At 42.8% G+C, this 14,831-nt stretch overlaps 2 protein-coding genes across 2 annotated transcripts; one reads left to right on the top strand and one right to left on the bottom strand.

The window, feature by feature from the left end:
• Positions 1 to 1,214: 1,214 nt before the first annotated feature.
• On the top strand, positions 1,215 to 1,679 carry LOC103197051 (thyroid hormone responsive). Its single transcript, XM_007940897.2, has one exon. It carries the CDS (start codon positions 1,227 to 1,229, stop codon positions 1,677 to 1,679), a length of 453 nt encoding a protein of 150 aa, XP_007939088.1. The 5' UTR covers positions 1,215 to 1,226.
• Positions 1,680 to 6,044: 4,365 nt separating this feature from the next.
• On the bottom strand, positions 6,045 to 13,859 carry LOC103197050 (NADH dehydrogenase [ubiquinone] 1 subunit C2). Its single transcript, XM_007940896.2, has 3 exons — positions 13,691 to 13,859; positions 8,246 to 8,389; positions 6,045 to 6,094 (listed from the first exon to the last, which is right to left on the bottom strand). Exons 1-3 carry the CDS (start codon positions 13,857 to 13,859, stop codon positions 6,045 to 6,047), a joined length of 363 nt encoding a protein of 120 aa, XP_007939087.1.
• Positions 13,860 to 14,831: the final 972 nt, after the last annotated feature.

Below are 14,831 nucleotides of genomic sequence, written 5' to 3'. Positions count from 1 at the left end.
AGGCATCTGACAACAACAAATACTTATTATTCTCTTCCAAGACCACTGCTCAAAGGAATAGGTCAGTGTGAAAGTGGAAGCATTATAACTTGTGGAATCATTGGTTTGAGTTGGGGAAGAACTTAGCATAATCCAGAATCCACAGATAATATATCTGGTGATTGTGCTTTGTAGTTTACAAGGTATTTTCATTGGGTTTATCCAATTTAATCCTCACAACTATCATTAGCTTCAAAGATCACGATATGGATCCAGTTGACCTGTATGATTTATGTACTTCACAACTTTGTCTGGAGCACTAACTTGTGTGAGAGAGGTGGTCCTGGGCTGGAATGCCAACTCCAGTGCAACTTTGGGCAAGTTACTTTAGCTGTCTGTGCCTGTTTCCTCATTGGTAAAAGAGGAATATTAAGAGTTTATTCATCAATAAGTTGAGGTGAAAATTAAATGACATAACTCATGAAAGCGCTTGCCACAGAACCTGATAAAAAGGAAAACCAAACCCAAACCCACTGCCATTGAGTTGATTCTGACTCATAGCAACCCCCTTGGGTTTCTGAGGTGGTAAATCTTTATGGAAGTAGATTGCCCAGTCTTCCTTCCATGGAGTGGCTGGTGGGTTTGAACCACCATCCTTCTGGCTAGCAGTCAAATGCCTTAGGCACTAATGTTAGACACACAAACAGAAACAATAGCTAGCTATTCAATTGCAGGATTGGGCTTCTGATTCCTACTTCAGTGCTCTTTGCGCTACATAGAGCTGTTTCATTTCACAATCCTCCCTGATTCATTTCACAGTTGAGGGGCTCCAAGTTGAAGAAATAAACTGTGTAATCAATAAGAAGCTACCCAGAGCAGGCAGCAACGACGCAGCATGGTCACAGGTGAACTGGAAGTATTATTTACTGCCCTGGGGTTAAGTGCACTAATTGCCAAAGGAAAGAGCTTCCCTCTAATTGGCTCTGCAAGCTGATGAACGAGGAGCCAGACTCTTGCTGAGGTAGTCATGCAGCGGTTACATGACAAACATAAGGCTGGCAGCTCTGTCCCTGGGCAGACACATCACCTGACACAGACACTGGGGCCCAAGTCCTGGGATTGGCTTAAACCAGGGCTGTGTTGACCCACCATTGGGCCTTGGCATCCCTTCAAATTGCTGTTAGCTCTAGAGCCTAGTAATAGTTCTGGGGAAGGCTGCCAGTCTCAGCATTTCAGAGAATACAACCATGCAGGTGCTAACCAAGCGCTACCCCAAGAACTGCCTACTGACCGTCATGGACAGGTACTCGGCCACTGTGCGCAACATGGAGCAGGTGGTGATGCTCCCCAGCCTTCTGAGGGACATGCAGCTCACTGGGCATGGCGACCAGGTCCCAGATGACTCCTCTGATCTCTACAAATACTTCACCATGCTCAAGGCCATATATGTGGACGTGGATCATGGGCTACTACCCCGGGAGGAATGGCAGGCCAAGGTGGCAGAAAGTGAAGCTGATGAAGCCAAGGATGAAGCTGCTGAGACGGAGGAGGCCATGAAAGAGAGGGTCTCCAGGGAGCTGAACCTGGAAGCCCAGTTCCACCTGCACTTCTCCAGCCTTCATCACATCCTCACTCACCTTACCCTGTTAGCCGAGGAAGTGACAAGGAAATACCAGGAGATAATGGGACAGGCCATGTAGGCCTTGGACTCTGGGGAAGGTAATGGTGGCCTTGCTAGTGGGTGTCAGAGTCCACCAAGGGGATATTTCTGGGGATAGGAGGGAGCAGTAGTGCAGCCTAGAGGAAGAGGGAGAGCCCGGCTATCACAGAGACCCACCCTCTTTTCAGGGTACTGGAACCATGACCTGGGAGGGCCCATGGAAATGAACTGTTATGGAGACAGAGGGAAAAAGGTGTTTGAATACTTATGCACATGTGTGTGTTTATTTGTAAGTAGGTGAATGTTTGTAGATGTATAAATTGAATGTATTCTGTGGGCTTCTTTAAGATCTGATTTGAGATATGGACCTCTCCCCAGGGTCCAAGTATTAAAAAAACAAACCCATTGCCATGAAGTCGATTCTGATTCATAGAGAACCCCATTGGGTTTCCAAGGCTATAAATCTTTACACGAGTAGATTGCTTTATCTTCCTCCTCTGGAACAGCCAGTGGGTTTGAACCTCAGACCTTTTGTTTAGCAGCCAAATGCCTTACCCACTACAGCACAAGAACTCTTTAGGGTCTGAGTATATATACACATAATGGTACATATAATTTTAGGGGATATATCTTCCACCAAGGCCCATCCATAGATAAGAAACTCTGATGTTATATATTATGAACAATAGCCACTATTTGAGCGCATACTAAGTGCCAAGTAAGTCCTTGACAGAATTATTGGATTTAATCTTCACAATAATGCTACAAAGATAGGTTTTATTATTTCCATTTTACAAATGACAGAACTTGCCCACAGCCGGTGTCCGCTGTGAGTACTATGTGTGTAGCAATGCTTCCCCGCCTCTTTTCAAGTCACAGAACATGGGTGTTTTCTTCACAATCTGTGTTAAGGCCTCAGGATGGGGAACATAAATGGACCCCAAGCACTCAAAAGAGCCTTTAGAGAGCTCAGTTTCAAGTATTTTCTCAAGGATTTTTCCTTCCCCCACCTCAAACCCAAAATGTCAACCTCAACCCTGCTTACCTCTCCTCATGAGGCTACCTGGGTCACTTTTTAGAGGTGCTTCTTGAGTGAGGGTGGGCTGGATCAACAGCCCTGGGTTCAAGTCCTGGTTCTACAATTTGAGCTGTGAGGCACTTCTCTGGGTTTGTTTCTTCACTGAACAATAATGGAATAGTAAAACTAACACCTGGCGTTTGAAGAATGTTTTTGAAAGTATTTGCACATCAATTAATGCATTTATCATCTTCATTTTCCAGATGAAAAGACTGGGAGCCTGAGAAGTAAAATAAGTCCAGGGTTACTCAGAAAATGGTGGCCAAGATGGGAACCCTGGTCTAACTTGGGTCTAGTTCCTTTCCTTTACACTGGCACATTTTTCTGTGTTACTCTGAGCTTTAGAATTCTATTTCCTTTTTTTTTTTTTCTTATGCCAATTGAGCTTGATGTCCCCTTCAAGCACAGGTCCAACTACTTGCTCCCTCAGGATGGTTGGCTGTGGCGAAGAAGTTATCATAACTTTGACTCTTGTTAGCTCTATTACATACATGGACATTCTTAACAGCACATACAAATATGTATGTAGAAATATCATCTGCCAACCTTATATATGGTCATGGGTATACTCCCATTTGCCAAGATATAACCTGATCATTCAGCCTGTCTATCCCTCTACATACCTGTAGAGTAATGTTTGTTATCACTGATAATGCAGTACTATATATGTAAAAGCATTTATCTTTGTTGTCTGTACCTGTTGTGTACTTCTCTGTGTCTTCATTGTCTTTAGTGTTATTGTGTTGGAAGATTAGGCAATCCACTTCTGTAGTGATACTGCCTCGGAAACCCAAGGAGGGGTCGCTATGAGTTGGGTCCGACTCCATGGCACATAACAACAAAAACAACATTGTGTTGGTCACTTGCTTTTGGTATAATGCCTTTCCCTTCACCCAAATCAATACTTGTCTCTACCTATCTACCAGCGTTCCCTCCCCTCCCCTTCAATTTCTGGTAACCAAGCTTTAGAATTCTGCAGTCTGGGCTTGAGGTTGGCATTGGGGATGGCAGAGTTGGGTAGAAAACCCACTTCTTGACCAACCAAACTGCTTCAAAGACAAGAGCAGCAATTCAACATTATAATGCCTCAATACACACTAATGTAACCAATTTTCATTCATGGAGTCAGTATGGTATAGCAGGAGTCAAAAAAAAAAAAGTCTCAATTCTTGTCCTGGCTGTGCCATTGACCTCTGTCTGACCTGACAACTTATTTCACCATTGTGCCTGTTTCCTGTTAGTAGAATGTGGAGATGAAACCAGCTAAGTTACCCAGCTCAGATACCTTCATTCTTCCAGCGCTGCAGCATTGCCAGCTTTCTGGCAGCAACACCAGCATTGAATTTTTTTTTTCATTTTCCTACTTCAATAGGCTGTGATAGTGCCTTAGTTGTTTGGGTTTATACTGAGTTGGCTTTTTTAAAAATCTGTACTCCACAGATCACTTTACACGATAGAAGGCAGACTGTGACAAGAATATGGGGCGGTTCATGATCCCTGATGAGACCAGAAAGGCCTGGACCTGCAGCTGGCAGTGAAGGCAACTTGGTTCTCTGGGATGCTTCCCTACCTCCCTTTCAGCACTTCATGGACTCGAACCACTAGCTCACCTTCCAGATGCTTGTTGCTATTCTTCACTCCCCTCACTCCTCTTACCAGCTTGGGGTTGTGGCCAGTGGTTCATGAGGGACCAAAGCTACTTGGTTGGTGTGGTAAGGCAGAAAGAGCAGAGGTGTTAACATCTGACCAAAGGTCACCTTTTTGTTCTTGGCAGTTATCTGCTGTGTGATCTTGGACAAGGTATTTAACCCACTGAAGTCTAAATTTTGGCATCTATAAAATATGTCTAACATTACCTACCTCACAAGGTTGGTATGAAAATTAAACATGATGATGAATAAAAAGCACCCGGCATGCATGATTACAGGCTGTTTCTTCTCCCACCCTCACCTATGTATCTTCTCCAGCCCTCGCTTTTACTCTCCAGAACTAAGGGGTAGTGGAATTCCTTTGGATGAGCAGTTTACCCTCTTGTACCTGCTAGCCATTGATGAGGCCAAGCACAGGTGAATTGTAAACCTACACTGCAGCAGCAATAAAAAATAATGCCTTGTTATTTGTACATCTGTATCATTTCTAAAGCACTTTCTCTGACAAGATTTCACTTTTTACAAGTGCTACTGAAGAGCACAGAAACCAGACTCATTGGATTTTGCCCAGGAACTATCCACTGAGATTCACATTGCCACCTAATTTGACATCATCTATAAAAACAATTATTAATCTCTAAAACATAATCTACTATAAAATCTGAGCTTGGAAACAAAACTTTTTGGTCAAGCATTTTGATGCGGCAAACCAGAAAGTGCAACCTCATTCCAGTTTGGTGGGATCTTTTTCACACCAAGCTCCACTGTAGTTGTTAGCTACTCAATCTACTCTCCCTAGGATTATTCATCTAAAATCCCACTGCTGTAGCAAACTTCCTACCTGGTCTCCCTGTCTTGAATTTCCTCCTTCCACACTATTCCCCATACTGCTGCAGAGCTCAGAAATACAAATCTAACCATGTCATTCCCATTGGAAACTCTTCAATGACTTCACAATCCCTATAGGAATACCCATTTGTCAGAGTCAATGCCAACTCCTAGCAACGCTATAGGACAGAGTAGAACTGCCCCATAGGGTTCCCACAGCTGTAATCTTGATAGAAGCAGACTGCCTCATCATTTTCCCGTAGAGTGGCTGGGGGATTCAAATCACTGACCTTTTGCTTAGCAGCTGGATGTTTTAACCACATCACCAGGGCTCCTTCCCCATAGGAATAAGTCAAGAATATTCTGCATGGCTCACATAGGCTTTTATAATCTGGCTCACTTCATATTCACAGACTAGAACAAGAACAGGCAATCTCCTTCCATAAAGGGCCGAATATTAAATATTTTAGGCTTTGTAGGTCATAGGTGTCACAACTACTGAGCTCTGCTGCTGTTCCATGACAAAGCCATGAATGACATGTACACAGTTGAACATGGCTCTGTTCCCATAACACTCTCATGGACCAGATGTGGCCTATGGGCCACAGTTTACTGACCTCTGAGCTAGAACTAAACTCCATTTTTAAATCTGTCAGATGTCTTCTTAAAACTGGATGAATGGTAACTGATCATTCGTTCTCTGATGAACTATTTTTCTTGTGACAAAAAGCAGTCAAGGTACTCATGATGACCATTTTAATTACAAAGTGTTAACATACAGATTAATGCAAACTTCAGATGTCATAGAAACATGTTCCATAAACAGGGAAACTGGAACTTTCTGGAGACTTCAACGCACTGGATGGAATTCTTCAAGAATTTCCCCATAAATTTTCTTATCTATAAAAGGAAAGATCACAACATTAAGACTTATTTAAATTATGTTTAAAAAATCTATTTCCTAAAGGAAAATGAATACTCAATCTTCTTATGGATAGAAACCCCTAAGAATTTCTCTGTTTTCTGGAGGTCAACATGGCTTGCTAATAACTGAGACATTTTGTTTCACTAAATGAAGAGTGACATGAAAATGGCTGCCAGGAGGGGAAAGGTGCTGCCAGAAGTAGTCTGGCGGAAAGGATGATAAGGATGAACAGGGTGAGGCTGAGGTCAGCTAGGAGGGGCCAGGCGTGGATGTGGTCAAAGCTTTCCACATCTCTGCTGTAGTGCACATGGCTCTTGGCACACCAGCCGGTCATCTGTAGCTCAGAGACAGAATGAGCCGGTGTCGTAAGGTGCACTCCTGCAGACAGAGGCACCTAGTGGAAATATTTCCAGGCAAAGAGCCAGAAGGTCTGGCTAAGTCACTGGATCTCATTTTGTTGTTACATGCCGTCGAGCGGACCCAACTCATAGCGACTCCTCCTTGGGTTTCCGAGGCAGTATCACTAAGGAAGTAGATTGCCCCATCTTCCTTCCAAGGAGTGGCTGGTGGGTTCGAACCGCCAGCCTTCTGGTTAGCAGTCAAGTGCCTTAGGCACTATGCTACCAGAGCTCTTTTTAGGGAATCAGTACTTCCAAGATTCCTTCCAGTTCTAACACCCAATGGTTCTCAGTATTCCCCATTCCCTGATACATGGCTTTATACTAGTCTTTAAATTCTACATTGGCAAAAAAACTGTAGTTTTTTGGTTCAACTATAAACATCACATCTTTGATTGAAGGCCACAGGAACATTACATAGAGTAACAAAATTTTAGAGTTAGCTCCTTAGTGATCATTCAATATAATAAAATTTAAATGTTTTATATTATACATTAACATGAATAGGAAAATCTATTTATATATTTACAAATTTCCTATACTCATTCATCTAATCATTTAATAGTACTTATTAAATGTGTAAGCCCTGGATAAAAAAAAATATATAGCCTATGAAGTTAAGTTCCCAGCCTAAAGAGCTGACGTATGTGCAGATACATCTGTATTATGTGCATGTATGTAAAATACAGATAAGAAAACATATCACAATTACATTTAGAGATGAACAGAGATTAAACAGAGCTGCTGAGGGAGTCCCCATCTGTAGTTGGGTAAAAGCTTCACTGAGATGGTGAATCCTGAGTGAGAATTTGCTAGGTGGGCAGGGTGGGAATAGGGACAACAGGAGGAAGAACAAATCAGGAAGAGGGTATAGCATGTACAAAATGATACAGGACAGGCTCCAGACTAAGCATTTCATAAGGCAGGAGTGGAATGATGGAGATAAGGCTGGAAAGCCAGGCATGGGCCAGTCATGCAGGGTTCTACGCAAGTCAGGTCAGCTATTATGAATTAAGTGCTTACTATGTGTATGCTCTGTAGGCTGAGGAAACAAAGGTAAAGCTATAGTCCAGTGAGTGCATATAATGGATCAAAGAGAAGGGTATTTCTCCCCAGTAGATAGGCAATTAGTCCAGTCTGGGGGGAAATAACCCACCCTGAGGATTTTATCACAGAGGAAGGTTTTTATTGTTTGTTTGTTTGTCTGCTTTGCAATTTTAAGGTAGAGAGATGTGATCAGATTTGCTTTCAGTAGAAAAGTGAAGGCAGAGACAGGCTGGAGGCAAGTACAACAGTCTAAGCAAGAGTTTATCAGGGCCTGGGCTAAGATAGTGACACTGGGAGAGAAAACAAGAGTTCAAAGTTCAGAAATATTTAAGAAGTAGAACTGATAAGACTTGATGACTAATGGGAAGTGAGAGAGAAAGACCTATTTTCTCAGCTTCTGATTTGAGTGCCCAGGTAGACGGTAGTGCTACTCACTGAGGCAGGTCAGAGGAACAGGAGGTTCGGAAAGGCAAAAGGGGACAAGAATTTTGTTTGCTGTAACTGAGGGACATGGAGGTACTCAGCCAGAAACTGGATATATGAATTTAAGAAAATCCTGGGCTAAAGACAAAGATGTATGCATTAGAATACAGAAGGTACCTGAAGCCACAGACATGGATAAGATTAACCAGGGAGAATGGTACAGAGTAAGAAAAGTTTTCTACAATTAACTTGAAATACCTTTTTCAGGAAAATCCTCTGGATGTGATTTTACATATGCAAACATATCATGGTCCCTCACAGCATACAAATAGTCATGACGTTTTAAAAGGTAATATCCAACAAAAAAAAAGGAAGTAGCATATAGAAGATGGCGATGCAAACCTGAAATTCAAATGACAAATCCCAAAGAAAGAAAACATCAGTTAATGTGTATTAAGAATTACAATTTTACATTTCAGCTATTTATTATAGATCTTCCAACATTCTTTTCTTAAAAAAAGCAAAAAGCTTTTCTATATGGCAATGTCTAAAACAACAGCCTTGACCTTCAGATATCTGATATCCTCTTAAAGGCTGGCAATTATGAAAACCAACTTTCTCTCTACAAACCAACTATCAACAGATCCCAAGATTTTTTCCCCAGGCCTTATAAGACTCTGCATGATAAAAGGTGAAAAAGTACAAAATTTTGAATGTTGGAATAAGAACGGATTTTTTTTAAAACATAAATTAACTTTAGACCTAAACTAACTGATGGGACAGAGGTAAATCTGGTTTGTCTCCATATCTTGATTTATAGCTCCATGTTTACTAGTTACTACAACAGTAAGCTAAACTATAAATTTATCTAAAAGAAATCTCTTTACTGTACTCTCTTTTTATACTTCCTGAATTTTGTATCATTTGCATGTGTTCCATATTCAAAAATAGTATTTTTAAAATAATCATGTCTTCAGGGGAAGATCAAATCACATGATCGAAGGAAAACTAAAATTTAAAGTCTAAAGGAGAGATCCAGAGGTGTGGCTTTTATATACAGAAACATCTTTTACTAAAGGGTAAATGTTGGTTAGGTTTTCTGGCCATGTCCTAGAATTCCATCCCCAGTCCTTTTCTCTTTTCATCCCACACACATTCCTTTGAAAAGCTCATTTATTCCTGTGCTAATGACCCATCAGTATGTCCAACCCAGATACCCATGATGAGTAACACACATATCCAAATGTTTTGTGGGTGTGTCTTCCTGAAAAACCCAAACTGAACACATTTCATACCTATTTTTCCTATTTCAGAAAATAGCAGGATCACCTATGCAAGAGCTTATGTCAAATCATCCTTTTTCCATCCTCTTCCCTGATATCCAGTCATTGAGTCCTGTCAATTCTACTTTGAAAATATTTCCTTTCCTACTACAGGAAACTTACCTCTCATTTGCACTAACTGGTACCCTTCTGTGGTGGTTAAGTTTGTGTGTCAACTTGGCTGGGCCTGGTTGAGTGGCTGGGCAGCTGGTGGTAGTTATTCCCCATGATGAGACTGGCAATAAACTCCATGGTGGGATCTACCACAAGCAGCTGAGTAGCTGCCTTTGGGATGTGGTCTGCTTCCTGTATATAAGGAGAAGCCTTGGGAACGGTTTCTAGCTTATGGCACCTTGAACCCTACATGTAGCCATGTCGTTGTTCAGCAGCCTGCCATGCTCTGCTGATCTTGGGACTTACAATGGACTTGAATTAATGGCCTGCTGTGTGATTTGGTAATATCAGGACTGTGCCTTTTTACTTGTCAACCTTGGGCTAGCCAGCTTCAGCAGCCAGCGGCTGTCTGAGTGAAAAAAAGCCTCTAGCTTCAGTGGGCCAGAAGCTGGAGGCAGAGCTAAAGCCCAAGGCTGAGGGGCTTTCACCCAGCCCCTAGAGCCTGACACTGTGAACTTGGACTCAAAGCCTCCAAATTGTAAGAATAAACTCCTGTTTGTTAAAGCCATCCCGTTTGTGGTACATTCTTGTCAGAGCAGCACTAGGTAACCAGAACACCTTCTTATCTCATTTTCTACTTTACTGATTTCCACTGTTAGCCTGTCACAAGAGAAATCTTACTAAAATGTAAACCTATCTTGTGGGTTTCTTCCATCCTTTAATTATGCCCAATAGTAGTCTAAACACCTGAATATGACCTAGGTGGCCCTTCATGAGCAAATTTCTACCTTTATCTTCTGACAATCCCTGATATACACAATATGCTCCAGTAACAATGAAATAGTTCTGCCTTCCCATATAAACCATGCTATTCATGTTTCTATATACCACCATTGATTATTTCTCTGTAGTGACCTCGTCATCCTTCAAGACTCAACTCAGATACCAGTTACTTCCTCTAAGGAGTCTTCCTGGAGTTAAAAGGGTGAACTCATTTCTACTAATACTTAAGTTGCTGTAATAATTTATTTCTGTCTACTACCAGGCAAGGCCAATGTTTGGTACATCTTTGAATATCAGCACTTAGTAAATATTTAATAAAAGAGTGAATGACCTTGGGCAAGTCAATCTCCTACCACTAAAATAGAGACAATATCTACCCTAACTTTCCACAGTAATATACATGAAAAGGTGTATAAAAGTGTTTTGAAAAATGTGTAACATAATAAAAATGCAAAATATTCCTACAATCTGGGAATGGTCTGGGCCCAGGCTCCTCTGCACCCTCTGTTACTCCAAACAGCCACTGTTTCCCAATGGGCCATCTGCAACGTAGTGAACTGGAGTATGCCGAGTTCTCCCAGGTACCACTGGATGCTTACCCATATCCCTCACAGAAAAGACTATAAATGTTTTAGTTGATGATGTCCAAGTACCAGCTCTAAAGGCATGGCTCAGCCTCTTCCAAGTGCCCATTTCCTTAAGCTATTCTCTCTCTCCTAAGTGGTGGTCTTCCCCTGACCACATGCACAATCTCCTTCACAATCATTTCCCTCTTCTTTCCTTTACTCAATGAATCTAAACCTGGAAGTTACTGTGCTCTTTGCAGAACATCATAAAATACTGATATATGGAATGAGAAATCAGTAAATATTTAATTTTGTGGACTATATTTAGATAGATACCAAATCAAACCCATTGTCATTGAGTTGATTCTGACTCATAGAGACCCTACAGAATAGAGAACTACCCATTGGGTTTCCAAGGCTGTACATCTTTATGGAAGCAGACTGCCTCATCTTTCTCCTGCAGAGCAGCTGGTGGGTTCAAACTGCTGATCTTTCAGTTAGCGGAGCAGTGTTTAACCACTACATCAGCAGGGCTCCTTGAGCCATACAAAGAGGCAGGCATTATCTCCATTGTAAACACAAGGAAATAAGTTCACAGTGGTAGGTAATTTCTCCAGAATCAAAAGCTAGTAGAGATGGTATCAAACCCTAAAGCATGTGCTCTTAACCACTGTACTCTTTTGTTTACCAGAACTAAAAACACTGCTAAATAATAGAAGCTTGGTAATAATGAGGTGAGATTAAGTGGTACCCATCATGTTTCAGCCAACCTTTACTTTACTGAAACAGTCTCCCTCCCATCTGTACCACGTAGCACAGCGCCTGGCACAGAGAAAAAGCTCAGTAAATGTTGAACAAATATATGGTAAAATATTTTCATAACAATAGCTAGGGAAAGGGAATTTTGTCTAGCATTTTTTGTGTCAGGCACTTTACCTTACCCCTACAACAAATATGTAAAGATTACTTTATCTGATTTTATAGATGGGGAAACTCTGGTTATGTGTGGCCTGACCACAAAACTTGCCCAAGGTGATATAGCTGGGAGCAGTGGAACAGGGGCATGTAGTTTTAAATGGAGGTGTTTTCATTACACCAAGAGACAGACTTGGAAAAAGTGGGAGTAGTGATCAAAAGGAAGAAAACCCCATGTCTTTAGAGGCAGAAATGGACAAAGATCATTCCTTTCTGTGGTGAGGGGTCATGTCCAAGGGAGATGGGATTTCAGTACTATTTAAGCACTGCAAGTGCTAGAATTTGGTGGGCTGGAACCAACCTCTAGAAATGACATGCAGCTGGAATAAGGCTAAAAAGCCATTTGTGGGGTGATTCTTGGTTACCTAACCATTGCATGAGTTCTCCTGTGGCAGAGCTCTCTGCACCCACTGCCTTCAAGTCAATTCCAGCCCATGGCAACCCAATGAGTTTCAGTAGAACTGCGCCATAGGGTCTCCTTGGCTACAATGTTATGGAAGCAGATGCTCGGGCCTTTCTTCCGCAATGCTAATGGGTCCGTTTGAACCATCATCTTTTAGGTTGGCAGATGAGTTCAAATCCTTTGCACTACCCTGGGATCTACCAACTGGGCTCCTTGGTACTAATCCACGCTTCACGTCGCTAATAAAGTTAAACTTATAAATTGTACTCCCCCAGCTTTCAAAATCTGTCTGCCTAGAGTAAATGCACTCAATCATCAAACTGGCCCCATTTGCAGAAGGCTTCACCTCCTCCAGGAGCCCTGGTGGCATAGTAGTTAAAGCATTCAGCTGCTAAGCAAAAGGTTGGCAGTTCAAACTCACCAGCCACAGGACAAAGATGAGGCAGTCTGCTTCTGTAAAGATTTACAGCCTTGGAAACCCTATGGGGCAGTTCTACTCTAACCTAAGAGTTGCACTGAGTTGGAATCCATTCCATGACAGTGGGGGTTACCTCCTCTTAAGAAGCCCAGGTGGTGTAACGGTTAAGCAGTCAGCTGGTAATTGAAAGGTCAGCCCTTTGAACCCATCAGCTGCTCTGTGGGAGAAAGATGTGACAGTCTGCATCAGTAAAGATTTACAGCCTTGGAAACCCTATGGGGCTTTTGTACTCTATTCTACAGGGTCATCATGGGTTGGAATGGACTTGCTGGCAACAGGTTTTACCTCCTCCATTTGTTCCCACTGGAAGCTCCCAGCATCTGCCTGATAGGTCAAAACTAAGTTCAGACATATCTTCCAAAGTTTTCCTCTTGTTCTCCCTTTGGAACTCCAGTTCTTAGCATAGATATCGTGTCAGCCATTATCAGGATAGTCAGTCTCTTGTCAGTAGGCATACTGGCAATACACTGTAAACCCAGAGGTTTAGATCCTCTCAAAGTGCTATCCCAGATCAGCACCAGCAGTACCCAGGAGCTTGTGAGCAACGCAGAATTTATCAGGACCCTCTCTGGACTTACAGAATCAGAATTCCCATTTTGACAAAATCCAAGTTACTACTAGGAACACTGAGAAGCAGTGAGGTCTAAAACAGGCTCTGCAACTTAGGAGGCACATGACCTTGAGCAAGCTGCTTTAACCTCTAAGGCTCTGTATCCTCGTGGAGATACGTCCCCATAAAGTATTTAAGGATTAAATGCTTTAATGCACGAAGTGTCAGCAGTGCATGGAAGAAGTAAATGCTTTGCACACAGCACTGCGTAGCACAACTGAGAGGGGAACAAGCAACCCAGTCCAGGGTCCTTCAGACTCTGCATGGGGACGTGGGTATGTCTGCTTCGCTACACCTGTTTTCCAGAAGTGCCAAATGGCACAATGGCCTAGCTCGATTCTGGGAGGCCAAGTCCAGTAAGGAGAAAAGACCCCAAAAAAACGGAGGTGGAGCCAGTCCTTCGCCCTGCGAACCCCCCTTGTTCCCGCCGACCCCGCCTGCGCGGCCCTCACCCGCCTTCACCACCGGCCTCCGCCGGATCGCGTTATCAACCAGGCCGGCGCAGTAGCCCATGAAACCAATGTAGAGGAGGCGCGGATCGCTCAGCTTGGGCGGGGGCAGGCTCCGGGCCTCGTCCGGTAGAAACTGTAAGGGCACTCGGCCCGGCCGTCCGTTCATCATGGTGATGCTGTTCTCACCTAAGGCCTGGAGTCAGACCTCTAACTACAAGGAAAACGACTACAACCACCGCCGGGGCCACAACTTTGCTCCTCCAAGCACTGAGCTGAAGGGCATGACGCAGAGCGGTGTGGTGCCCAAATGCGTCCCCGCGCGCTCCCGCCGGAACTCCGCATTTGAGGTTCCGGATTACTAAATGGCCTACCCCTACTAGCCCGCCCTCCCGCTGGCAGTAATCCTGCTGGTGGGAGTGGGTGGTCGGATGCCTGGTATTAAGGGATAGTAGAGTACATCAAACAAGCCAAACTGGGTAAAGACCAGGAGATACTGATCTTTTTATCGCCCAGTCTCTCCTACCCTGAATTGTCCGTCCGTGTTCTGCCCTGACATATTCCTATTGCAAAAATCCAACACCCCCAAGTGGTCATGGATAGTTTAGAGAACCAATTTCTTCTCAGCTACCTCCAATACTGAGGAGTTTCCATCTTTGAATAGCTCTCTAGAAACACTTTCCTGTGGTGTCCACTCATTAATGGGATCAAAATTTTATCTAGGTGAATGCTGATTAAACCAGAGGTTAGTGCAAAGGCACAAATATCTCGGAAGTGGAAGAACTATCAGTTAAGAGTGAGTAAATAAAGCATGGACCTTTTATGCCTATGAAAAGCACTCCCTGATCTGTAATATTTCAAGCCAGGATTTTCCAGAGGAGTGTATATTGGCACAGTTTCCCAGAAGGCAGAAAATGTTTCAAATGTTCACATCCTTTAACCTAGTAATTACTTGTCTGGGAATCTGTTCTACAGACATAATATAAACTATGAAAAAGCTTTTTTGCACGAAGTTTTCTTTCAACCACAGTGTTTCTTTTAACGTGGTATCAGAAGAATTAAATCCACTGAAAAGGTTCCACAGTAGGCTTATGTAAACGCTGAATACCAGATAGGTTATTAGCCAAACACTTAAATGTTTGAA

The sequence above is a fragment of the Orycteropus afer genome, unplaced genomic scaffold, assembly GCF_000298275.1.
Source record: "Orycteropus afer afer isolate SDZICR_OR568_19922 unplaced genomic scaffold, OryAfe1.0 scaffold00074, whole genome shotgun sequence".
Taxonomy (NCBI): Eukaryota; Metazoa; Chordata; class Mammalia; order Tubulidentata; family Orycteropodidae; genus Orycteropus; species Orycteropus afer.
Note: the sequence above shows the minus strand (reverse complement) of the source record. Positions and strands in the feature narration are given on the sequence as shown.